The sequence below is a fragment of the Oscarella lobularis genome, chromosome 8 (genome assembly GCF_947507565.1).
Source record: "Oscarella lobularis chromosome 8, ooOscLobu1.1, whole genome shotgun sequence".
Classification (NCBI taxonomy): Eukaryota; Metazoa; Porifera; class Homoscleromorpha; order Homosclerophorida; family Oscarellidae; genus Oscarella; species Oscarella lobularis.
The window spans coordinates 1511851-1537179 of NC_089182.1; the positions used below are offsets into that span (position 1 = coordinate 1511851).

A 25329-nucleotide genomic window follows, 5' to 3' on the forward strand; every position below is an offset into this window, starting at 1 on the left:
GATTAGACGAACTTCTGTCGTCTTCGTCCGTGTCGTATATGGCTCCCTCTGCGTCCTCGCTGCTTTCATTCGACGAGCCATTACCGAAGGCAGGTTATCGGACCCTTCTTCAGACATATCGTTACTAAAAGAGGTAACTTGTTAGAGAAAACATTGTGAACGACGCAGGTTCTACGTACAGGAATATATACGTCTAGGTACTTCCGTTCCTGTAATGACGTAAATAAATTTTCCAATATGTGGCCAGAGGAAGCGCGTTATAGTCTTCATATCTTTATCAATTTTTACTTGTTAAAAACAAAACTACGCAAAAATGCTCAGAAAAGACAGAACTTAAACATGAAATGGCAAATTTAAAGAAGTTTTTGCATTATACTTACCCTTTAACTCTCATTTTTATATGGAAAAACGTCACGATTGAAATGCATCAGAAGAGAGAAAATTTAGGAATGGACTCTTCATATCCCAGCAAAAAGAATTCAGCTCAACCCAACTGTTTGCCTTGCAGGCGCAGGCAGTGCCACTTGTTTTGCAACTTTTTTGTGTAAGGTAAGCAAAAAGTCAGAGTCACTGTGTAATGTGTTTTCTAATTTTATTTGGCGACAGAAAAGATTTGACGAAAAAAAGAACACCAGTGAGGCGGAGGACGAATCTCTGAAGAACATATGATGGACGAGATAGGATGTCATTTGATATTTGCTATAATTCAGATAAGCCAAACTGCCAGTGTTTACTTTTCTTTATTTTTGACATTATCGTGAGCAGGACATCCAAGATGGTCGCGCCATCGATCGTTCGTCACAGTCAGAAAGTCATGGTCGCACTGTCAAAATCTTTATTTTGTGATCATGTAATAAATTCCTTTGTGCAGTTTGGCCGGTGCTCTTGAACTGGCTGAAGAGCTCTTGGATTGCTGTATTGATTTGAACGGACAACCTGGGGCCAACGAGTCTCTGACTGCGATGACAACGCTGCGATCAAAAGTCTAAGTAGAGACAAATAATTAAGTTTACTCGAAATTGAATGGAAATTGTAGCTTCTCTCTCCTTCACTTTGATTCAGTTACTTTGATTCCTTCCCTTGAGTTTTCTCCCCTCATCCCTCTCCTCTCTTTACATATGTATACAAGGATTTATCTGGTAGGCAGATTCGTTGCTTTCTATTGAGCTCACGGTTTCTTTTCAGGATGGATTGGGGTCCTGAGCATGACCCCGGATTATAAAAAACTGCTCCGCCAGGGTCCTGGGCAAGACCCTGTCATCAAAAACTGCCTCGCAGGGGCCCTGGGCATGACCCGTCAAAACTGCATGTGCATGTTACGCGAGGGGAGACTCTGTGCATTTTTTTCTGTTTTATTACATAAATTGATCGTCCCTTCCCCTTACGAGCAGTTTTTTTGATCACGGGGTCGTGCTCAGGACCCCGTACAAAAAAGTTTTTGATCACGGGGTGATGCTCAAGACCCCAACTCCTAATAAACGAACGTTATTAAAAACAAACACTGCTGTGGTATATGGCTACCTCGTCATTGCAGCTGTGATTGCATAGGCCGGGCGCTCGCTGAACATCAAATCTCGAGCACGCGTATAGCAGACGAGCACATTCCGAAGTCTGCTTTTGTCTTCATACTCTGGAGATCAAAAGCGCATGTCTACTTTTGAGATAAAGTATAAAAATTAACATGCAAGTCGTTCTCTTCGTCTTCGCCATTTTGTCTTTGTTCACAAAAACAAAAAAATTGTGCATGAAGACGAGCGGTATGAATTTTTCAGGTGCTCCTAAACAGCTTACGTTGTCACCATCCAAACTTCCTACCAAGCAGCTTACCAGGAACTATAGCTATAGCACAAGTAAGTGACCGGAAGGTTGATCAGTTTTAGAAGCTACCGTATTTTCTCTATTAGAAACTCTGCGCTTCTAATTTTTCAACCACTTGCTCAGGTGCGCTTTTATTAGAGGCTGCGCTTATACAAGAGACTGCGTGTTTGTTTTTTCAACGTCATTTACTAGCACACTTTGTTCCAATGCGACATAAGGACAATGTACTAAACAAAAAGCGGAAGCCAATCAAGTACACATACCGGGTAAACTGCAAAATTATGCACTCACAATCCATCGTCCGACTCAGATTCGCTCTCTTCAACATCATTGTCACTGCTTCTAATTGGGTTATCAACGTCCACTTCTACTAGATTGTTTTCGTCTTCGTTGTGAGTATTTTCTGGCACAAGAACTGGAGAACCCACAAGGTCGTCTTCTGAACCGTCAACATTGGTAGTTATTCCGCAGACTTTAAAAGATTTGCGAATAAGATCTGACGAAATACTCGCCCAGGCGTCTACGACCCACTGCAGGTATGTCATTATCGGTGGAGGGCGTGGATTTCCTCCTTTCGTAAACTCTACTCCCGAGCCGTCGGCCATCCAGTCTTCGTGTGATCGACAAATAGACGCCTTGAATGGCTTATTCCAGGATACGTCCGGAGCCTGAACGTATTTTGTGCATCCGCCTGGCACGACAGCTTGATGTGTGTTTAGTTCCGACAGGACAGCTTTCGTGTCATTGGAGATGTGGCATCGAAAGGAATCACATATAATCATGCGCTGACCAAAAGACAATGGTCCTAGAATTCGACGCAGAAAGTCTTCTGTTAGTGGGTTATCCATCCACACTTTTCCCCGCCCACGATAACACCAAAAGAGAAGAAAACTTAGCTGCAACTGCTGGAATTGGCCGTTTCCGTTTGAGGAGTACGTAGGGCTTGCACTTTCTACCATCGGCCTTAGCGCACAGCATTACCGTAATGTGGACTTTCTCGTGACCCAGGGTTTGAACAGTTACGTCTCGAGCTCCAGTTTTTTCAACACATTTTTTCCCACAGGATCCAGCAGAACTGAAGTCTCATCGCACGCAAAAATATTGGAAAAGTCATAGTTTTGCTCCTGGCGCAGTTTGCGCACGTACAAAATGAATTCAACAATTTTTGTAACGCTGTCAACCGGCGGTTTCTGACACGTAGTTGTTGTTGCCCGCAGGAAGAAACGGTTTCTTTTCAGAAACTTCTCAAGCCAGCCTAGACTAGCCACAAATCCAGAACATTCTGGATATTCCTTAGCAATTCTTTTTGCTTCCAGCCGAATCAGTCGTCTTGACACTAGTTGGCGCAGTCTCCGTTTTTCCAAAATCCAATCACGTACGCAAATATTAACTGCATAAAAGCGCTGCTTTCTTCCTCCTCCTGGAAGTCGTCGTCTTCTTTTTGATGCGCCAGGACCGGCTTTGGAAGCCTCTTCGATGCGAGCTCTAGCGCTTTTCCAGTCTTGAATCTGCTTTCGACTTACGCCAAATTTCCGGGCTGCAGAAGAGACCGACGTCTTCATCGCAAACTCAACAGCCTCTAATTTCGTTTTAAGCCGACTGCGACAACGAATTCATTTCGACGGCAGTTCGTGCTATGCTAAACTTGAAGAAAGCGGGCCGGACAAATATAATTCGCGGACTTGTCACCTGTGACGGGCTCGAGGGCAGCGCTGGCCAACGTACTCGTGTCCCTCTCAAACGTACGCCGACGGGCTATATCGAATATCAAGTGCAATTTTTCAATGCTTCTCACTCATCAACAGTATGTGCAATAAATCAGGTATAATAGGTCAGAATAAATAAACGTATTCAAATTTGGGTAGATTTCCCCTTGCCCATAACGATTATCTGCAGTGGTGCGACACGATGTACGTACCATAGTTTTGGTTCTAGGTGGCACCATATAGATAAAAGAGAAAGGGATTGGCAACTCCGACTCTCACGTGACCTTTTCTATGTATTGTGCTTCGTCTGTGTTTCCCGCTGAGTCCCGTATTATTAGTCAAAGAATTACACCGTAGCGTGTCTTAAACAGCTTTTATCGCCAATCGCTTTGTCCGCGACAAGAGCATTGTAAGTGACTATTGTCATCTAGACCGTCAGTTTAACGCAAATCGTCCCACGCCACGCGAACGTGGGGGAGGAGTCTGTGTTGCCCTCTTGAGGTTTCAAACGCCTACTCTTTATGCAAAGTGTTGTTTACATATTGGTGCGTGAAACGATCGTATCGCGCGTCGGTAATACGCGCCCAATGTCTGTCGAGCCCGACATTTACGACTAGTGGGCGTAGTTTTCTGCGTCAAACGGAGGCGAGGTCGACGTGAAAATCGTGATGGCCAGCATTAATTGACCTTTGCGAAACGATTGTCCGTCTTTCTCATTTTGAATTTCGCGGCCCAGTCCGGGGAAGGGTCACGTAGGAAGCTTATGCGTGGGCGCACTGTAGTAATCTTTTCAGGAATCGGGTCCTAACGGTCGTGCTCATACTGAAACTTGTTCGAAATCAGAACGGATCGGCCGACGATGCGGCGGAAAGGAGATGCTCCAGCTGGCACGCCAACACTTTTTGCGCTCGAATTAACAATTTCATATCGTCCTCGTCGTACGATAAAAGCACGTTGCCAAGTTCGACCAGAACGTGTAGTAGTCTGATCCATTTTTGATTAAAGCATTGGCCAGTCTACACATAAAATGCCAAATTTCCAGCAGCGCCTTCATGTCTGGCCATGCGGAGAATGGATGAGAGAACATGGACCCGGAGGGCCCGCATAACTCCCGGTCGGTGTATAAAACCGCCGGAGGAACTATAGACGAGGCGGCATACCGCGCGACGAGGCCGTCTGCCATCGGCTTCAGCGCCTCTTTCGACTCGGACTTGGTTAATACTGCCGTGAGTATTTCTCCTTTGTCGTTGGTAATGTTAGTGACGTGCGTACCGCGTCCCGAGTCTTTGCCCTGCAATTTGCGGGTGATTTTTATAGTCGAGTCGATTTTCAATATTGAACCGAATGTTGATGACATTTCATCTTCCATCGCTTCGAGCCTCCGCGAGGTTTCCTTGATGTATGCCGATCGAAGCCAGGCTGCCTCTGGCAAAGGGCTCAAGGGGTCGGGCGATTCGTACACCATGTCGGTGATGAATTTGGCGGCGTGTCGCTTGCATGCAGTCAGATATGCAAAGCAATGATCAGTCCATTTCGCGGTATGATTTTCGTTTAGGATCTCCATCAAAGCAGTCGGCGTAATGCCTTTCCTGCGTGCGTGCAGTTGTCTTAGGACAGGTTTGTAAATGGCATATTTTTTCGTGAGCAGGACACAAACTTGCTCCCTGTATTTTGTCGGCAACTGCTCTAGAACTGTTTCGTCCCACGCGATTATCGACGTCTTGCAATGCGGACACTCCAAATGCTCTGACGAGAGATAGAACATCTCCTGAAAGTCGACGACCTGGCGCAGATGTTGATACAGGCCTTTTGGCGTAAGACTCTGATTGTCTGGACAATGAGGACAATTGAATGCGAATTCCCATTGTCGTCTAGGCATCCAGACAAAAAGACGTCGCCGAAAGAAGTCGCCCGGCATGGGTGCCTGCTCTGTTTCCAAAGGATTCAGTGGATAATAAAATCCTGTAGCGCAGGGTGTCGGATGACGCTGTTCTTCGAACAGAACGTGCCCGATCCACTTTCTGTCGCCAGCTGCGACTGACCAGCCAACAGGTATTTCGCCCGCGGCTTTAGTCGAATGAGGCGCGCAAGATCTAGGGGCAAGGCGAAACGGGCGAAGCGAGGTGATACCCGCGAGAGACAAGTCGACGCTCGCGACGTGAGACGATGTGAGACTCGCGAGAGGCGATGGGGGACGAGGCGATGAGAGACTCGCGAGAGCCGATGCCGGACGAGGCGAAGAGAGACTCGCGAGAGGCGATGCGAGACGAGGCGATGAGAGACTCGCGAGAGGCGATGCGGGACGAGGCGATGAGAGACTCGAGAGGCGATGCGGGGAGAGGCGATGCGGGACGAGGCGATGAGAGACTCGCGAGAGGCGATGCCGGACGAGGCGATGCGGGACGAGGCGATGAGAGACTCGCGAGAGGCGATGCCGGACGAGGCGAAGAGAGACTCGCGAGAGGCGATGCGAGACGAGGCGATGCGAGACTCGCGAGAGGCGATGCGGGACGAGGCGATGAGAGACTCGAGAGGCGATGCGGAACGAGGCGATGAGAGACTCGCGAGAGGCGATGCCGGACGAGGCGAAGAGAGACTCGCGAGAGGCGATGCGAGACGAGGCGAGACTCGCGATAGGCGATGCGGGACGAGGCGATGAGAGACTCGCGAGAGGCGATGCGGGACGAGGGGATGAGAGACTCGCGAGAGGCGATGCGGGACGAGGGAATGAGAGACTCGCGAGAGGAGATGCGGGACGAGGCGATGAGAGACTCGCGAGAGGCGATGCGATCTGACGAGGCGATGAGAGACTCGCGAGAGGCAATGCCGGACGAGGCGATGCGAGACTCGCGAGAGGCGATGCGGGACGAGGCGATGAGAGACTCGCGAGAGGCATTGCCGGACGAGGCGATGAGAGACTCGAGAGGCGATGCGGAACGAGGCGATGAGAGACTCGCGAGAGGCGATGCCGGACGAGGCGAAGAGAGACTCGCGAGAGGCGATGCGAGACGAGGCGAGACTCGCGATAGGCGATGCGGGACGAGGCGATGAGAGACTCGCGAGAGGCGATGCGGGACGAGGGGATGAGAGACTCGCGAGAGGCGATGCGGGACGAGGGAATGAGAGACTCGCGAGAGGCGATGCGGGACGAGGCGATGAGAGACTCGCGAGAGGCGATGAGAGACTCGCGAGAGGCGATGCGGGACGAGGCGATGCGAGACTCGCGAGAGGCGATGCGGGACGAGGCGATGAGAGACTCGCGAGAGGCATTGCCGGACGAGGCGATGAGAGACTCGAGAGGCGATGCGGGACGAGGCGATGAGAGACTCGCGAGAGGCCATGCGGGACGAGGCAATGAGAGACTCGCGAGAGGCGATGCGATCTGACGAGGCGATGAGAGACTCGCGAGAGGCCATGCGGGACGAGGCGATGAGAGACTCGCGAGAGGCCATGCGGGACGAGGCGATGAGAGACTCGCGAGAGGCGATGCGATCTGACGAGGCGATGAGAGACTCGCGAGAGGCAATGCCGGACGAGGCGATGAGAGACTCGCGAGAGGCGATGCGCGACGAGGCGATGCGAGACTCGCGAGAGGCAATGCCGGACGAGGCAACGAGAGACTCGAGAGGCGATGCGGGACGAGGGGATTCGGACGAGGCGATGAGAGACCAGCGAGAGGAGGCAAAGCACGAGAGGGACTATTGGCCATGCTCTAAGTTTGAAGGAGAACGACGATGATCCACTAGTTCCGGGATAGTGAAAACCCGTACGTTCGTTTCGAACTCGCCTCTCATCTTCTCGTCTCTCTCGTTTCGTTCATCGATCAAACAATTTTCGATGGCGGAAAAGGTCACTGTGAATGGGTCGATCGATTATTTGAGTGTCAACGGTCGCGAGATTACAGTCCGTTCACGTTCACTTGGCCGATTGAAAAAATAAGCAAGTGGCCTGATTTCGAAGTTTCCACTTTGCTTGAGGGCTTTAGCGTGTACTCCACGTTTGCCTTGGCTGCGTCTTGGAGCGTCAATCCCGTGGGATCGAGTGTTTTCCCCCGTTGCGACGTCGTTGAAAGTCAAATTCAGTTGTCAAGAGAACATGTCGATGCTAAACTCGACGAGGCTCAGGAGTGTTGTGTCTGTTACAACGCTGCTAGCTTCTTTGGATATGATGGGGCGTATTTCCACACCACCGAGATCGCTCAGGGCACCCAAAGCAAAAGTATTGAAAGTCTCATTAGCTCTCGCAATAAACGAATCGCTAAGTTTAATGCTTGCCACGTCTGCATCGCTCACAGAAACGTCCAAAACCGTAGAGTCTACACGACTCTGTATACTTCTTTTTGTAAGCGTAAGACTGAAGCTCTTTGACACCGTGTGAAGCTGGAATTTCGAGAAATTGAGCGATGATTCGTCGATAGGTTCGTCAAAGGTAAGCAGAAGCTGATTCGTGCTCAAATCCAAAGAGAACGACTTCAAGGTTGGCGCTGTAGCACCTGCAACGTAGTTGTCTGAAAGAAGAGCCAAGCTGGCTACAGCCGATACTGGATTGGCATCAAAGGCCATATCCTTGATAACGCTACTTCGAATGCTGATGTACGTCGTATTTTCGTCCTTGGCGAACGCAGACGCTTTGATTTTCCGCAGGTCCACTGCACTCAGCGTTATGTTTATTTCCTTGCCCGGTTCATTTGATGACGCGCCTCTTGGTTCCAACGTGTATCGCAGATCATCGTTGCTTGTCGCGTTTTCTCCTTGAATAGTAATAGCGCTGGTGTCAAGAGTGGCGGGATCTACGACTTCGTCAAAGCCGAGTGTCAGTATTCCGCTGTTCAAATCCAGTTTGAAATAATCCAAAGATGGTGCCTGCTGGTTACTGACAAACACCTGAACTATCTTTCCCGGAGATTCATCAACAACTGGACTGTTCCAATTTCCGGCCATGTCGCGTATTGCAAAGCCGGACATAGAAATGTAGCACGTTCCGCGTCGCGAACATAAGTGCTTGTCTTTCTTGACGTTGACTACGTCGTTGTCGCTGAGAGTCAGGGTCAACGCGTAACTGTTTTCCGATACAACTACCGATGATAGAGCTACGCGACTGATAGGATCTTCAAAGAGAGTCTGCAGATACAAAGCCGTAGTATTCAACGACGACGCGTTGACTGTTTCGGTGAATTCCAGTTTCATGACTCCACGTTGTAAATCGAATTCAGCAAAGATGTCCAATTTGGGTTTGGCCTTGTCCGGCGTGTAATTGCGAACTGACACAGTGGTTCCGTTTACCGAGGCCACTAGAGGCAGCTGCACCATATCCACAACCAGTGACGGCGAGTACGTTATGTAGCAGTCAAACTGCGACGTGCATATTTGCAAACGTTTGATTTTGTTCAAGTCGGCCCGACTGAAACGGACGACAATGTCGGCTTTGTCAGCAGCTGGAACAGTACTTGTGCTCAGGACAAAAGCCGTAGACGTGTTCAAATCGCCCGAAGTTCTGACGGTGATGTCGTTTACAAGGAATTCTGATGCGTCGACGGTTTTGTCGAAGGACAAAGTCATTGTGCCGTCGTTCAGATTCACGTCGAAGAAAAGTAGCCTAGGCGGTGTCGTGTCATTGTTGTAACTTCGGACTTTTTTCGCGTCCTCGATCTCAATTTCAGCTACTCGATTTCCACTCATGTCCTTCACTGCTAAACGCTCGATGGATAGGAAGGTAGAGTCGGCATCTACTGCCAAATCGGTAAGATCCTTAATCTCGTTTTTGTCAACTTCGGAAAGATTGAGTTTGATGATAGGTCCATTCGGTGTCGTGATGATTCCTCCTGTCAACTGATAAGCGGTTGCCGATTTAGACCGAGCTGACTGAACTGTTACTCCAAAGGCGTCGAAGGAGCTCACATTGACCGTTTCGGAAAAGAAAAGCGTAAGAACTTCGGCGTCAAGCTGCAAATCAAAGTCAAGCAATCTCGGCGCAGAAACGTCGGCAACGAAAATCGATGACCGAATTGCGCTACTTGATGGCACGGAGTGAAGGTCGTTGTTCGACAGGTCTTGCACCGCTGACATAGCCGCAGATATAAAGGTAGTATTTCGAGAGTCAGCCTGTCCAACTTTCTTCTTCAATTCGTTTAGATCATGATTTGTGAAGGAAACAAATGTATTGCTCCTTTTCATCATCAGCGACTCGTGAATCTTATGAAAGAAACTCCGTTTGCTTTGTCTATTGACGGCTCCAACGACAACGGATTGAAGAAGATGAATCCTCTTACTGTTCTTGTTTTTGATGGGACTGTCAGATCGCAATTTTTTTGATATGTGCACGTCGTCGAGTTCAACCGCAGAAGGAATTTTCAGCAGGATGAACGCCGCTCTAAATCAGAATGGAATTTCATGGCAGAACGTTGTTGGAATTGGCCTCGACAACACCTCCGTTAATATGGGCTGCAGAAACTCCATCAAAACTCGCGTTATTGCAAAAAATTCGGCGACATACGTTATGGGGTGTCCTTGCCATATAGTGCACAACACAGCTGTAAAAGGTGCAAAGGCCTTTGAAACGGTTTAGTCAATCATTACTTATTTTACGTCCAATGTTCAACCTCTTTTGTAGAATTCAAAACTGAACCTTGATGATTTGGTTGTGGACACCTTTTTTTGGTTTGACAAGAGCGTCAAGCGAAAAGCCTCGCTTCTTGAGTTCTGCACATTCTGCGGTACAGAATTCAGAGATATTGTCAAGCACATAAGTACTCGATGGCTGAGTCTGGAAAAGGCCATTGATCAAATTTTGCAACAGTTTTCGCCGTTGAAGTCGTATTTTCTATCTCAAAGTAGGGTAACTGCTTGGTTTCTTCCTTGACACTATTTTATTGTAACTAAATTAGGCGAAAAGAATCAAAGATTCCAAAGGCTGAAGGAAGCCTTTGGAAACCCCATGACGGAAGTTTATCTTCTATTTTTTCAAGCTTGTCTGCAAATTTTTGTTATCTTTAACAAATTTTTGCAGAGAGAAGACCCTCTTCTTCTCTATCTGAAGGACGAAATCAATGCATTTCTGAAAAGGCTAGCAAGCAAGTTCCTGAAACTTCCTGTTATCCGAGACGCAATGGACGACTTTTGTCGTCTCTCCTTCACAGAGAGAGAAAATCAACTATCAGGTTTTACGAAGAAACGTTGTTCTCTTTTAATTAGCTTAGAACAAAAAATTAGACAAAGATATATTTGTGGGTATAAGGACTAAGGAAAGGTTCAATAATCTTTTCGATGAAGGCGATATATCTGCTGAAGACGTCTCAATTTTTTTCCGAAGTGCACGCGCTTTCTACACGAGAACAACGGAGTATTCGTTGAAAAACCTACCTGTAAATGACGAGTTTCTCCGCTGCGTTTCCTTTGCCAGTTTCTATAAAAGAGAAAGTTCAACTCTCTCTCAGTTAGAACATATTGTGCAACGGTAAATGCAAACAAATTATGCTCAAATATTCCCTCAGTAATATTTGATGAACTAGATTTGACGCACTTCTTCAACTCTCCGCTCCTCGAGAAATAGAGCAACTGCACGATGAATTTCTGGACTACCAATTACTGACGGAGGACACAATTCCTCAACGAATCTGGAAATTGGCTGCTGTCCGTGAAGACGAGGGAGCAACGAATATTCGAATAGACACGATATGGAATTACTTGTCTTCGCTGAAATTGCCGGATGGTCAACCACGATTCGCTCGACTTTTCAAAATTGCCAGAATAGTTCTTATAATACCGCACTCCAACGCTGAAGAAGAGAGGGTTTTTTCTATGGTTCGTAAGAACAAGACTGCATTTCGCCCAAGTCTTGACCCCGAAGGAAGTTTGTCAAGCGTGTTGAAAATTAAGCTTGCTGACAAGAAACCTGCTCATGAGTACGAACCGGAGCCCTTAGTCTTGAAAAAAGCCAAGTCCGCTACATGGGAATATAACAAACTTCATTCTAAAAGATAAAAAATCTTCTAAAGATATAAAAATTAGGTACTGCGCCTCGGGGTTTACCTACCAATTTCTGACCCTTTCTGCTTTATTTTGGGGGCGTGGCCAAATTTTTAAGGGGGCGTGGTCAAAAAATGTTTGCGCGCGCTTTGTGCAGTGCGTTTCCATCGGTAATTGCAAGCACGTCTTTGCCAGAAAGATCGTCTATTGCAAACGCTTGCATCGTGTGATAGGTATTCCCCGACTCAGTCGCTAATCCTTTCACAGATTTGATTCTGAACAAATCAGCTCCGGAAATTTGAACTTGAATCGTGTAGCCGTCTACCGCCGACGAAGTCGTAGTTTTGCTCAGCGTTATTGCTGTCGTGGCCGTTTGAGCATTTTGAACAGTAAAGGCAAGAGCATGAACGTGCTACCCTTGACGACGTCACTAAAGCTTAATTCCATCACACCCGTCTGCATATCAATCGTAAAGCTCAGCAGCTGAGCGGCGGTTGCATCTGTGACTGTCTTTGAAGCCTTTTGCCTTCCTGTTGCCTTGATGGCAACAGAAGCCATGTGCTCAATAGAAGCATCTTCTGGCGACAGGTAAGTATTGTTGACCGTTGTTCCAAGCTTGGCAGAGAGTTTAATAGCACTAACGTCCTTGTCCGTTAGACTAACAGTGACGACGGTGGACGCCTCCTTGCTGGCCAGTGTACCAGACGTAAGGTTGTACGTTACGCCTGCAGTCTTTGCCGAATGAAGTCCAATTTTTGTGAAGACTAATGTGCTCGGGTCTACCGTTCATCGAAGGTTAAAACCAGATGATGCTTGTCCAGATCCAAGTTGAAACTCGTTAGGGTCGGAGGTACCGAGTCTGAAACGTACTTTGTCACGTTCAGAGCCTTCAAAGCAGTTATCTCCACCACGTTGTTCGGACGGAATGCCATGTCTTGAGCGGCATCTTGCGTCAGACGAAGATACGTATCGACGTTACTCGTCGCAAAGCTCAAACGTTTGTGTTCATTCAAATCAACCGTCGACAACTCTATCTCAACGTCTGCAGATCCGTCGCTCGAAAGAACTGTGCCGCCAGTCAAAGTAAGCTCGAAGTTTTCACCCAGAGACCGAGCGGCACTTTGTAACGAGATTTCGGTCGCTTTTAGGCGGCTAGCCATAATCGGCTCGTCGAAGGACAAAGTCAACTTGTTTGAAGTTAAATCCAAAGTGAAACCTGTCAATCTCGGTCGGGTAGTATCTTCATTAAATTTTACCGCGATTTTTCCGGGATACACGGTGCCTGTGGCCTCGTTTTGATTTCCACTCATGTCCTCCACTACTCCTTTTGTCACTACTAGATAACACGTTGCTCTTTGCGTGCACAGATGCTCCTTGCTTGAGATCGTCTCTAAATCCGCTGCCGCAAGAGTTGTAGTAATACTTGGCCCATCAGGACTCGTGGTTTTGCTGCTCGTCAAGGTCGTAGTTGCCACGGGATTTTCATATAGAGTTTGCAAAGAAATTCCGCTAACATTCAGAGACGGCGCCTTAATTGTTTCTGAAAAGTCTATCGTTATAGTGCCGTCAATGAAGTTAAACTCGGCGAAATTCTCCAATGTCGGTTCCTTAGTGTCCGCTGTGACTTTGCTCGCTTGTTTAGGATTGACAGCCGTGACAGCAGTAACGGCGAAATTTGCCTTATCTGAGACAAACGAAGATGGGAACGTGATAATAGTTTTGGTTGTGTTATCAAGGTTTCCCGAGGGTGGAGGGGTGATAAATCCCGAATCGCCCGAGAAAGCCGTGTGATGACATACTTACATCCCGGTTACTGTAATAAAAGCGCGGTGTTGGGGCTCATTGCTGTGCTGGGTTGCGGTGGCTGGGTGGGTAGCGATGCGGGATTTGAGTGCTGGGTATGCTAATATGCTGCGCGGGTTCAAATATAGTTTTTTCCACTTTTTTCTTTTTTTTTAACGCGCAACACTTAGAACGCGTTGATAGAAGCTGTTCGCGCGGGTGCCAACTGCGAATTCAATGTCTTAATTTGCGAACTACACGGGACTTTTCTCAATGACAGCGGGTGATATGAGAGCCTGGACCTTTCCCATATCACCCGTTTTCATTGACAGCGGGTGATAAAACCCATATCACCCCCGTTGTCACTTGACAACGGGTGATAAAACCCATATCATCCCCGTTGTCACTTGACAACGGGATGATATGGGTTTTATCACCCCGTCGGTCCCTTTACCGCGCCCCCGCAACGGGATGTAAGTATGTCATCACACGGCTTTCTCGGGCGATTCGGGATTTATCATCCCTCCACCCTCGGGAAACCTTGATAACAGCCCTCGGCTTCGCCTCGGGCTGTTATCTCGGTTTCCCTCGGGCGTCGGGATGATACATCCCGTATCGCCCTCGATGCCATGTGATAACCTATACATAACTCCTGAGTACACGTCACGCCACAACCGTTCGATTCTTTTGTTGTGAACGCTTCTTCCAGCTTTAACACTACCACGACCAGTTCCCCTGCTTGGATTATTCAACATAAACCATGCGACGTCGACATTTTCGCCACCTTTGTCACACCGCACTCTGGACGGCAGCCCAAAATCAGTAACAGCTTCTTCAAAGTCCCGTAGAACGGTACTAGCTCTGTTGTTGCTGCTGCAGTGAAGGAAAACGGGCAACCGTGAATAGCCATCGATTCCTCCTTGAATTAGTAGCCTCCATCTCCAAAAAACGATAAGAGTTACATACAAAGAGACGCGTGAAACCCCGCTAAAGGTGGAAACGAAAGTCGCGAAGGACCTCCTCAGAACTATAACTACGGAACAAGTGACCTTTATCGGTGAGAGCGGAATGGCGCTCTCGCCTTTGGCCCGAAAACCGCGCCCAACCCCGCGTTGCAAGGTCCCAACAAGCGAAGCGCGTCACGATCCCGAGCCCATTCCGCGCTCACCATTCGAAAAAATCGCCAGTTGTTCGCGAATCACGTCGGCGATGACGTCGCGCAGCGAGGCTTGCACACGCACAATGGACGACGCAAATTCCACAAAGGCTCTAAGCTCACAGGTCTGGGACACTCCATTGTAGACTTTCGGAAGGTGTCCGAAATGGCTATGGCGGCGTGAGCGTAAATTGAGCTCGCGCAAGCCGCAACTTGCAACTCGCGCAAGAGCACCCGGCGGTAGTTGACGACTATCTTAAGGGCAAAATTGCAGCAAGCAGAGTGGATCAGGCGCGCTCTGTTGAAAGCACAGCTTTATCTCACACTTTGCGCCACAGGAATCTAGAATCCACCGAATGCTGTGGAGAGAGTGTAGGCACCCATGCCGGGTGACTTCTTTCGACGAGGTCTTTTTGTCTGGATGCCCAGACGACAATGACAATTCGAATTCCGTTCTCGTTGTCCAGACTACATCAAAAGGCCTCTATTGACATGTGCGCCTCGTCGTCGACGTGGACGACATGTTCTTTCTCACGTCAGAACATTTGGATTGTCGGTGTTGCAAGACGTCGTGCTTGGGACGAAAGAGTGCTAGCGCAGTTGTCGACAAAGTACAAGGAGAAATTTTGTGCCGTGCGTACGAGAAAATATGCCTTTCACAAACCTGTCCTTGGACTTCTGTACGCCCGCAGGAAAGGCATTACGCCGACAGGTTTGTTGCAGAGATTAAAAGAAAATCATAGGAAGAGGTGGACTCGTCAGTGTTTGGCATATCTGACTGCATGCCAGCGGCACGCCGCCAAATCCAACAACACCGCGTTGTACGAATCGCCCGATCCCGTGAGCCCTTTGACAGGCGCAGCTTGAATTCGATCGACATAGTTAAAGGAAATCTCCCGGAGGCTCAATGAGATGGATGATGAAATGTTATTAACATTTGGTTCAATTGAAAATCGAACCGACTATAAAAAGCACCGGCAAATTGCAGGGAAAAGACTCGGGGCGCGGCTTAACCGTCGTTAACGTCTGATCGAAAGGGCACGCGCGCGCTTGGGGCTCGCCGGACCTCATTGGTCGTTTTGTGAATGTTGCCAATTAGCTCGTGATTGGTCAGTGGCTCTCAGGTTTTCATTCATCGCCTTTATCGCTTGCTTTCGGCATCGCTCTCGCTTGTGTCTCTTCGCTTTCTTGTTCCCATGGCTTCCGACGAAATTCGCGACGGCGACTCGGTTCGCACAGCTGTATCGGATCTACGAACTGACGTGTCGGCCATTCAAGATATGTTGACGGACATCCTCGCGCGGTCGTCGGCTCCGTCGGCGTCGATTCAATCCGCCCCGATCGTTTCGAGTGTTTTCCGTGTGCTTGTTGTTTGTTGGGCGCGCTGGCGATGTCCTGGGCGCGCGGGCGCGACGCGCAGATTTCTTTTATGCCACTGTTTTTGGCGTTGGGGCGCGTCCGCGGAGCGAAGCGTCACTTGTGTGTTATGAGCGGTTGGGTTTTCGCGGCTTCCGCGGCCCTCTTGCGCCTTTTTTGCGCTCGGTGCCACCGATTGCTGGTCGGGTCGCGGTCGGCGCTCCCGTACCCCTCCCACGCGTTGGCACGCGTCGCTATCGTTTTTCTCGTTTTTCCTTTTTGCTCGCGCCGCCTCTGTCCTTGTTGCAGCGCTCGTTCGCGCGGCTTTTCAGCTGGCGTTTACTCTTCGGTTGTTTTTTGCTTTTGTTGCGCTGGGGCGATGTAGCCTTTGCTTAACCGGCTTCTCTCTTTTCAGACGCCTTTGTTCCTCCGCTGGGCTCGATGCCCGAATTGAATTCGATTGCGCAGCCAGTGCCTGCTGACGAAGAGTCGGTTTCGCCGCCGCCGAAGAAGCGCGCCAATCCTGTTTTTGTCCACGGCCTTGGGATTCCGCCAGTGCCTGGTGGAAAAAATCCTAGACGGGCAGTTCGTCGATATGGCCGAGCTGTTGCCGGACAATATCGAACTGCTTCGTCGAGAGGCCGCGGTACCGCGCTCATCGTCCGATTCTAAAGTTCGTCTTCGTCAGATCGCATCGATCACCGCCTGGGCTCAGTGCTTCGCGACGTTTGTCGCGATTCGCGCGCAAGCTGCACCAGCCACGGTGCTGGCATTGCTTGCTTATATGCGCCTTTTGATTCGAGAGGCGGCGCGTCACCCTGGCCTCGGTTGGCTGTCGTACGACTCCTTCTTTCGCCAACAAGCAGCCGCCGATCTTTCCCTTCGCTGGGATTCGCTGCACTCGGATTTGTTCGCCATCACCGTCGCCGATGCCGCTGTCTCGTCCGGCCGCGCCCGTCCGCTGTGCCGTTTGTGCCTTGAACCGGACCATGCCGCATTAGATTGTGCTCTCGCGCAGGGTCTCGTCGCGTTCGCTGCTAGCAATACAGTTGGCTCACGACAGGAAACCGAAGGCATTCGGCTCAGGAAAAGAGGCTCCAGTGTGCCGCTCGTTCAATTCGACGCCGCCGGGCTGCAGGGTGAACGGTTGTCGCTTCCGACACGTGTGCTCTACCTGCGGCGCGCCGCACAAGCAACCTGACTGCCCGTCTCGCAAGGCGCAAGCGGCGGCCAAGAGCGAGGCCCAGTTGGCGCGCGGCGCGTAGAGCTCCGGTTTGTTGTGGTTGCGCGCGGTTGCCAGGACTGAACTTCTTGTGTTGTGCGTTCCTTTCTGTCGTCTCCTTTAGTGGTTCTGTTGTTGTAGCATTAAAGAGTCTTGAATGGTATTTTTGGTCTCTCTAGCAGTTCCTCGTTTTGACGCGAGCGCAGCGTGCAACCTTTTGCCGTCGGGGTATCGTTACACTGCGGACATGCTGGCCTTGGACGCGTGCAAGCCTCTTGGTCCTCCGCTCGCGCCGTTGGCTGCACCCGTGTCGCCTTTTCGCGTGGACCAATGGGAAGAGGAGTTGTCTGCTTTTCCGGTTCGCGCCTTTGCCGGCTATATTGGGACCGGTCTGCAAGAAGGCTTCCGAATTGGCTTCGACTACGGCGCGGCTCGGCTCCTTTCGGCTAAGCGCAACCTTTCGTCCGCCTCGTCTCATACCGCCGTGATTGACAAATATCTCGCCAAGGAGAGAGCGTGCGGTCGCCTTGTGGGCCCCATCCGTCCGGATGCGCGCTCTCGGGTGCACCTCCGAAGAGCAATCAACCGGGTCGGTGGCGCTTGATTGTGGATTTGTCGTCCCCTCGCAGTCAAAGCGTGAACGATGGCATCTCGCCGGCGCTGGCCTCACTGCGTTATAGCAGAATTGACGATGCCGTGAAGTATTTGTCCGCCTTCAGGGGTCCTGTCGACCTTGCGAAGATTGACCTGGAGAGTGCGTATAGGATGATTCCCGTTCACCCCGTCGATTCGGCGCTACTAGGGGTGCGTTGGCATGGGGACGTGTTCGTCGATGCGGCGCTCCCGTTTGGCTTGCGTTCGGCTCCGAAAATCTTCTCGGCAGTGGCGGACGCGTTGCTGTGGGTGATGCTTCGCGGCGGAGTCTCGGCGGCAATTCACTATCTGGATGATTTCCTGTTTATGGGCTCGGAGAACCCTCGGCAGTGCGCCGAGAATTTGCAGCAGGCTTTAGCCGTGTGCGAGCGGCTTGGCGTTCCGGTCGCCCATGCAAAGACCGCGGGTCCTTCGCCTGTGATCGTCTTTCTCGGAATCGAGATTGACACTGTCTCGCGCTCGCTTCGCCTGCCACCGGAGAAGCTGTCGAGTCTCCACTCTTTGTGCGAGGGGTGGCTTTCTCGGAAAGTTTGCTCGAAACGGGTGCTGCTCTCGCTTATCGGTGTGCTTCATCACGCCAGCACGGTTATTCGCCCGGGCCGCTCCTTCGTGCGTCGGTTGATCGATCTTTCGACGTCGGTGCGTCTCTTGGATCGCCCGCTGCGCCTGAACTGCAGCGCTCACGAAGACATCGCATGGTGGCACGCTATGGCGGCGGATTGGAATGGTGTTGGTTGGTTCGATGCTCTCGGTCTCCGCTCGCCGTCTGTTTTCCTGCAGTCCGACGCGTCTGGCTCTTGGGGGTGCGGCGTGCGCTGGGGCGATCGCTGGTTCTGTTGCAGTGGTGCGAGCGGTGGGAGCCTCGTCCGATTGCCCCCAAAGAAGCGCTTCCGGTTGTTCTGGCGGCTGCAGTCTGGGGCCCTCAGTGGCGAGGGCTGGCGGTCCTGGTGGAGAGCGATAATTCAACGGTGGTTGCGGCGGTGAAGTCGGGTAGCTCGAAGGACTCCCAAGTCATGCGATTGACACGCGTGCTGCAGTTTTTGGCCGCGAAGAATTGCTTTTTGATCTTGGCTCGTCACGTTCCGGGGAAGGCCAACTCCGTGGCCGACACTCTCTCACGTGAGAAACCGTCTGACGAATTTCTTTCTTCCGTGCAGTTGCGTCTCGAACCGGATCGCTTGCCTCCGGAGCTCGTCGCTTGGATCGACGCTCCGCAGTGGACGTCGGTCGCCTGGAGAAAGTTGCAGCAAAGCTATTGGACAGCGGTTTAGCGTCGTCGACGCGTTGCTCGTACTCCTCAGGCCAGAGGGCCTTTCTATCGTTTTGTGCGCAGGCTCGGCGCTCGCCCCTTCCGGCGGGCGAGAATGATTAGTGTTTGTTCGTGGCATGGTTAGTGGATAACGGTCTGGCGTACTCTACGATTAAGTGTTACCTGGCGGCCGTGCGTCAGCTGCACATCGCCGCGGGGCTCGCCAATCCTTTCCTCACTGATTTGCCTCGGCTCGCGTTGACGCTTCGGGGTCATCGGCGCTCGGGCCGTACTCCTGGGTCTTCGCGGCCACAACGGTTACCGATTACCCCGGACGTGCTGCGGCTCTCTACAATATCTGGAACCGCGCACCGGGAGCTTATTTGTCGAAGCTCCTTTGGGCGGCTTGCTGCACTGGTTTCTTTGGTTTCCTGCGAGCGGGTGAGTTCACCGTCGACTCTGCGGCAGCCTTTGACCCGGAGGCGCACCTCACGCCTGGCGACGTCGCTTTCGACTCTCTGCAGGCCCCATCGCTCGTGGCTATTTGCATCAAGCAGTCTATGACGGACCCCTTCCGTCAGGGAGCTTCGGTGGTGCTCGGGCGTACGGGTTGTTGGCTATGCCCGGTAGCTGCGCTGGCGGCCTACTTGGCGGTGAGAAGTTGGTCGGTGGGCCCTCTCCTCCGCTTCGAGAGCGGCGCCCCTTTCTCTCGCTCTGCCTTGGTAATATTCGTGCGCGCGGCTCTCCGGCAGGCCGGTCTTCCAGCGGCCTCCTACTCCGGCCACAGTTTCCGCATCGGGGCGGCAACCACGGCGGCTTCGTTGGGTTTGGAGGACTCCGCGGTTCGGGCGCTCGGTCGCTGGCGCAGTTCGGCTTTTCATCGGTATATTCGTCATCCTCCGCCGGCGGTCGCGGATTTTTCTCGCCGTTTGGCGTCGTCGGCGAAGGACCTTGTGTAACCGCTGTTTGGTGTCTTGTGTTTTTGGGTTGGGCTAGTTGAGCTTGTGTGTTTATTATGTGGAGACGTTGTTTTCTGTGTATAGGTTGGTGTCTTTTTCGTTTTTGGTTGGAGGAGTTACCGCTCGCTTGCGAGCTTTAATTCTTTGGTTTGGGTAGGTGCCCGGATTCTCCGGTTACCATGGTGACCAAAAGCGAGCTACGTCACCGCGCGGGGACTCGGATATCCGGGCCGCAGCAGACCCCTCGTCCCCCTCCATATTTTTAGGTTAATATGGTTCTTCTGGTAGTGGGCGGCTGGAAACGGTCTAGGTAGGCGGGGTCGGGCTCGGGGTTAGGGTCGGCCCTATCCTGGAGTTCAAGAGGTTAACGTACTGTATTTGATAATGTGCTCTGTGTGTATTGAGGAGGACCTATGCATGTGTACGGGTCATATTTCTTGTTACCCGTACGTACATACCCACCCAAATACTGTACATGAGTGGATACTTTTGATTGTGACGTCGGAGCGTAACAATCAACACCGTCGTTTCGGTTTCTCAGCGCATTTATAACACGGAAAATAGCACAGATCAATTGGAAATAAGGGTTTCTAAGCATTTTTTCGTTTATGAAAGAAAAAACGCTTTATCCGCGCCGTAAATCGTCTTTTTCGGGTCACCGTTTTGGGCCCCATATCGCGCATGCGCTGTACGAAAAAACGGGTTTTAAGTTACGTCACAATACCGAGCGTGACGAACAGACATACATACAGACAGACATACAGACACTTCCGGCCCTAAGATCACGTTTGAGAGAGCCTCCCTCCGCCGTTATACGTACAACTCTGGTGGGCGGCTCCAATACTGTACTGAACAGACGTACAGACGGACATACACTTCCGGCCTTGAGATCACGTTTGAGAGAGCCTCCCTCGCCGTTATACGGGCTCGCAAACTGCGTTTGCCATCCCGTACAACTGCGGTGGTCTGCTCCATGACTAATGGGCCAATAGCGCGAGTCTGTGTATTCTACTAGAGAATGATGGCCCGGTGTTCACCGTGTTGCCATCATGCAGAGCCTCCCACCGCTTACCGTACGCGAGTGCATAACATAGTGTGACGTCACAGTTTTTATGCTGTCACATATTCACGTTGTCATTACAGCCGTTAGCTACTACTAGTACAGCTCAGTCCTACCTACATACTGTAAATACAGTACTTGCATGATTGCTGTGTTTTCCTAATTAGGCGCTTTTCTGACGTACAGTACAGTGCGTGCCAGCATAAATGGCCACAAAACGCGCGCTAAGATCACTGTAGATCGCTTGCTGCAAGACATACAGTGTCACTGTGTGTCAACGAAAATCACTCTAATGCCTGTTTTAAACACGGATGTCAGTTTGACTTTTGTGGGACGTACTCCCAAAGATTTAAATTTTTTGCAAGTTTAGCGCGCGCTAATAAAAAGTTTCTGAAATGGCAAATTTTGTAAAGGAAAGAGCATTTTCAAATTCGCCGATAATAGATTTCTAAACAATGCACGTGAGAAGCCATTTATAGAGTGAGTTTCTTTCTAACTTGATCCCTAACGGGAAAAAATGAATTTCTATTTACGTCACGTGACATCCGTTTCTTTCCACCGAATTACTGTATTGAAAATCAAAGATAATGAAGTTTTAGAAAATGGTTTAAAGTGACAGATGAGTTTATGAAAGCCGTCATATGTTGTTTGAAACTAGAAAAAAACAAACTTTTCTGTGTTCTTAGCAAAACGTATAGAATTGTTGTCTGCGGTGAAATCAAGACCGTTTTCTTACAAAATAGACGTAAATAGAAATGCTAGACTTCATTGGAAATCCTTGATGTGACGATCAAACGTCAAAACTACGCCAGATGAGCAGTACGGACTTTCACTGCGCATGTCCGAGTCGCTAAGGTGTTGTCCGGGCCCTGTTTTCGTCGCGCTCACCGCGTTCGATGCCGTTTCATGCACAGATTATGCCTAATGTTAAGCCCATACTTAGCAAAACGTAAATTTTTTAGATTTGGCATTAGAAACTGTTCAGCAGTATTGTGCCAAATCTAGAGCAGATTATAATTGAAAACGGCGCAAGGGAATACGCACTAGAATTAGTAGAAACTTTCGAAGAGATATTTTTGTTAGGAGCGATCGCATTTGGCTCTTTAGAAATGGGCGTGGCTATGATGTCACTCGCGAAAACAGTCGTAGTTCACTGTGAATCGTAGCGTTTCTGTAGTCATGAAAACGATTTCCAATGTAGAAAAGACTGAAAAATACATTGGAAGGAGGGTTTCATTGTATACTAGCAGAGATCGCGATCACGAAGCGAAAAGCCCTGTTTGGCGGTTACCACAACATCGCGACTCGAAAATAACGCGCTAGAGAATACAGCTGCATCTAAAAGAGTGCCTTTTATAGGCAGAGGTTCACGGGATTTGTGTAAAGTGTAATGTCAGCTGAAAATGAAAAACGCGCCAAAAAAAATGCAGCTGTTTATATCGATCGCCGCTTTTTCTAACCGCGAATCATAAGACATATCCGTATGATCTTTCCTAATAAACGCATTTATTGTTCGTACGGTGAGAGAGGCGAAATTTTAAGTTTCTGTGCTACGTTTGCAAGCGTATTTAGAAATTTCGTATCAATGAATTAAAAACTCGCAAGGCCTAAATAAATGACCCTTCCCTTGCGCTCTGATTGCGCCTACGTGAACCCTTATCTTTTCTGCGGTGATCTTATTTTTCTGCGGTTACCAGTACTGTGTCAATTTTTAAGCCATTTTAGTTTAAGCGCGTGCACATGCGCAGTGAAAGTCCGTACTGCTCGCCAGATGTAAACTACGCTCTGAATTCCTCGCGCGCTACTAAAAGTCCCGTTTGGCCATTTATGCTGGCACGCACTGTACTGTATTTGATAATGTGCTCTGTATTTGAGGAGGACCTATGCATGTGTACGGGTCATATTTCCTGTTACCCGTACACGCGTACATACCCACCCATATACTGTACATGTGACTGGATACTTTTGAGCGTGACAATCAAAACTGTTGTTTCGGTTTCTCAGCGCATTTATAACACGGAAATTAGCACAGCTCAATTGCAAACAGGGGTTTCTAAGCATTTTTCCGCTTATGCAAGGAAAAACAATTTATTCGCGCCGTAAATCGCCTTTTTCGGGCCACCGTTTTGGGCCCTATGTCGCGCATGCGCTGCTTGAAGAAACGGGTTTTTAAGTTTCGTCACAATGTGAATGTCGAATATCCACACGGGAAACCAATAAAAAGTAACCCTGGGAACTGAAACATCTTAGTACCAGGAGGAAAAGAAATCAAGCGAGATTCCGTAAGTAGCGGCGAGCGAAAGCGGATTTTTAGATAGATCAAAATCCAAAGAGGGTATGAGTCCCGTAGATCTATCCTAAAGTCTTTATAGTAGAACTATTTTTTCCTCCTTTTATAGTTGTAACAACTTTTTGATAAGTTGTGGGTCTGTCGTTTTTCTTAAAACCTTAGAACTAAGGGGTGTTGATCTTATCTTCAAAATCTTTTCAATTTGAGGTAATATTTTTGTTACTAGTAAAGAAAATAAGATGAATAAAGCTATTAATGTTCAAGTATACTGCGTTAAAAAGGTTACTGTATCTAATTGTGGCATTTATAGGTGTTGAAAGGATCGAACTTCCGACCATTGTGGTGTAAACACAACACTCTACCGCTGAGTTAAACACCTAATTTCTCCACATAATCAATATATTTCATACCTTGTAAATAATTGTTATTAGCCTTTAGTAGGAATTGAACCCACACTATTTTACTTACAAGGTAAATGCTCTACCAATTAAGCTATAAAGGCTTGATATCAGCGTACTTTTTTAGTACGCCGCAATTATTCGTTTATTTATATACCACCAAAAGGAGGCAAACCATTAAACCCAATAAGAATGCTAGACACTAATACAACAAGGCTTAAACTGAGGGGTAAATATGATTTTCAAAGTAGAGCCATTAATTGATCATATCGAATTCTAGGGAAAGATGCCCTAACTCCGATGAATAAGAATATTATTAAGGCTGTTTTAATTGCAAATCATACTACACTTCCTTTAAAAATTGACTCCATCATTGGAGCTTTCCATCCCCCTAAAAATAAAATAGTAGTAAAAGCACTCATTAGAATTATATGACCATATTCAGCTAAAAAAATAAGGCAAAAGACATTGAAGAATATTCTACTTTATAACCCGAAACTAGTTCTGACTCTCCTTCTGTTAAATCAAATGGAGCTCTGTTTGTTTCAGCTAAAGCGGAAACAATAATAGCAGCGGGAAAAAGAGGAAATATGAATCATATTTTACTTTGAGCTGTTACAATGTCTGTCAATACCAAGCGTGACGAACAGACGGACAGACGGACAGACATACACTTCCGGCCCTAAGATCGCGTTTGAGAGAGCCTCCCTCGCCGTTATACGGGCTCCACCCGTACAACTGCGGTGGTCGGCTCATTAAGACCCGCCCAAAGAAAATGACCTCGGATAAGGTTAATTCGAACCGGATAAGCTTAAAATTTCGCAAATCAAAGCCTTACTAAATATTCTTTCATATGAGATCGACGCGTTTTTTTTCGAGAGGGCGTCAATTGAGTACTACGCCTCTGAAGTTGAACAACGCGCTCATATAAGGATAACCGCTACATATGTTACTGCGTGTACACATATGTGCCACCGTAAAACTCAAATCAAAGAGTATTTTCAAAGCTTCGATTTGTGAAAACCTGACGGAGGACCCTATCCTAAGCCACGTTGTAACGGTATTAGGGGATTTTTAGAGGGCGAGACAGCGTACGTTTCACTTGACTTCTCAAACCCACAATAATGTCATTACCGATTTGCACCTTATCTCAGAGCTACGTTCCAGGGTTTACGTCAAAAATTACCGCATAGCAAGAATAGAAGGGATCTATTTTCCCGTTTATGGAGTCTGGTATTTCAGCTGAGACATCCCCGGAGCGCAATTTTTCGCCCTTCATAAAGTCATTTTTTCCAGGACTGTATTATAGGACGAAAGATTGCTGGCCACGTGTTCCGTTACGCGCGTTCGTGCAGTCAGGGGTGGCGGAAAACTAGTCGACGCGCGCAGGTGGCCTGGGAAGAGGCGGGCTAGGAAGTCTGCCCTCGGCTAGTCTGTTGTCGGCTTTGGGCCAAACACAGGCGGCGGCGGCAGGCTCTGGACCAGGGTTGAGGGGAGACCAGTCCCAGTTCCCGCTAAAGGGCGGGGTTCACCTTCGGGTCTGGCCGACGCCCTCAGGGCGAGAGCGCGGTGCGTTTCGCGTCGGCGTCAGGATCGACACCGAGCGGTGCGGCGGTAGTGCTGCCGCCGCCACCCGGAGTTCCGGGTGCGGGCGTTGGTCTGTCAGCGGCGGGGCCTCAGCCATGGCTGGGCGCGGGTCACGATGCACCCGGGGG

At 49.4% G+C, this 25329-nt stretch overlaps 2 protein-coding genes and 1 non-coding gene across 3 annotated transcripts; 1 reads left to right on the forward strand and 2 right to left on the reverse strand.

Annotated features, from left to right (window-relative positions):
- Positions 1–6164: 6164 nt before the first annotated feature.
- Positions 6165–6910, forward strand: LOC136190095 (uncharacterized). Its single transcript, XM_065978169.1, has 2 exons — positions 6165–6515; positions 6554–6910. Exons 1-2 carry the CDS (start codon positions 6165–6167, stop codon positions 6908–6910), a joined length of 708 nt encoding a protein of 235 aa, XP_065834241.1.
- Positions 6911–11842: 4932 nt separating this feature from the next.
- LOC136190096 (uncharacterized) lies at positions 11843–13596 on the reverse strand. The gene is made up of 3 exons (XM_065978170.1): positions 13536–13596; positions 12292–13172; positions 11843–12220 (listed from the first exon to the last, which is right to left on the reverse strand). The coding sequence occupies exons 1-3, from the start codon at positions 13594–13596 to the stop codon at positions 11843–11845; spliced, it is 1320 nt and encodes a 439-aa protein (XP_065834242.1).
- Positions 13597–23645: 10049 nt separating this feature from the next.
- Positions 23646–23718, reverse strand: Trnat-ugu (transfer RNA threonine (anticodon UGU)). The gene has a single exon. It is a non-coding gene; the product is annotated as a tRNA-Thr (tRNA).
- Positions 23719–25329: the final 1611 nt, after the last annotated feature.

Excerpts from the sequence above, each read along its gene's own strand:
- LOC136190095 (XM_065978169.1), top strand. The coding sequence starts at position 6,165 with ATGCGGGACGAGGCGATGAGAGACTCGCGAGAGGCGATGCGGGACGAG. Across the intron at positions 6,516-6,553 it reads GACGAGGCGAAGAGAGACTC|GCGATGCGGGACGAGGCGAT; the intron begins GCGAGAGGCGAT and ends GACTCGCGATAG.
- LOC136190096 (XM_065978170.1), bottom strand. The coding sequence starts at position 13,596 with ATGAAAACGGGTGATATGGGAAAGGTCCAGGCTCTCATATCACCCGCT. Across the intron at positions 13,173-13,535 it reads ACCCGCTGTCATTGAGAAAA|ATAAGGCAAATTTCGCCGTT; the intron begins GTCCCGTGTAGT and ends CGTTTGTCTCAG. Across the intron at positions 12,221-12,291 it reads ATCTGGACAAGCATCATCTG|ACTGCAGGCGTAACGTACAA; the intron begins GTTTTAACCTTC and ends CATTCGGCAAAG.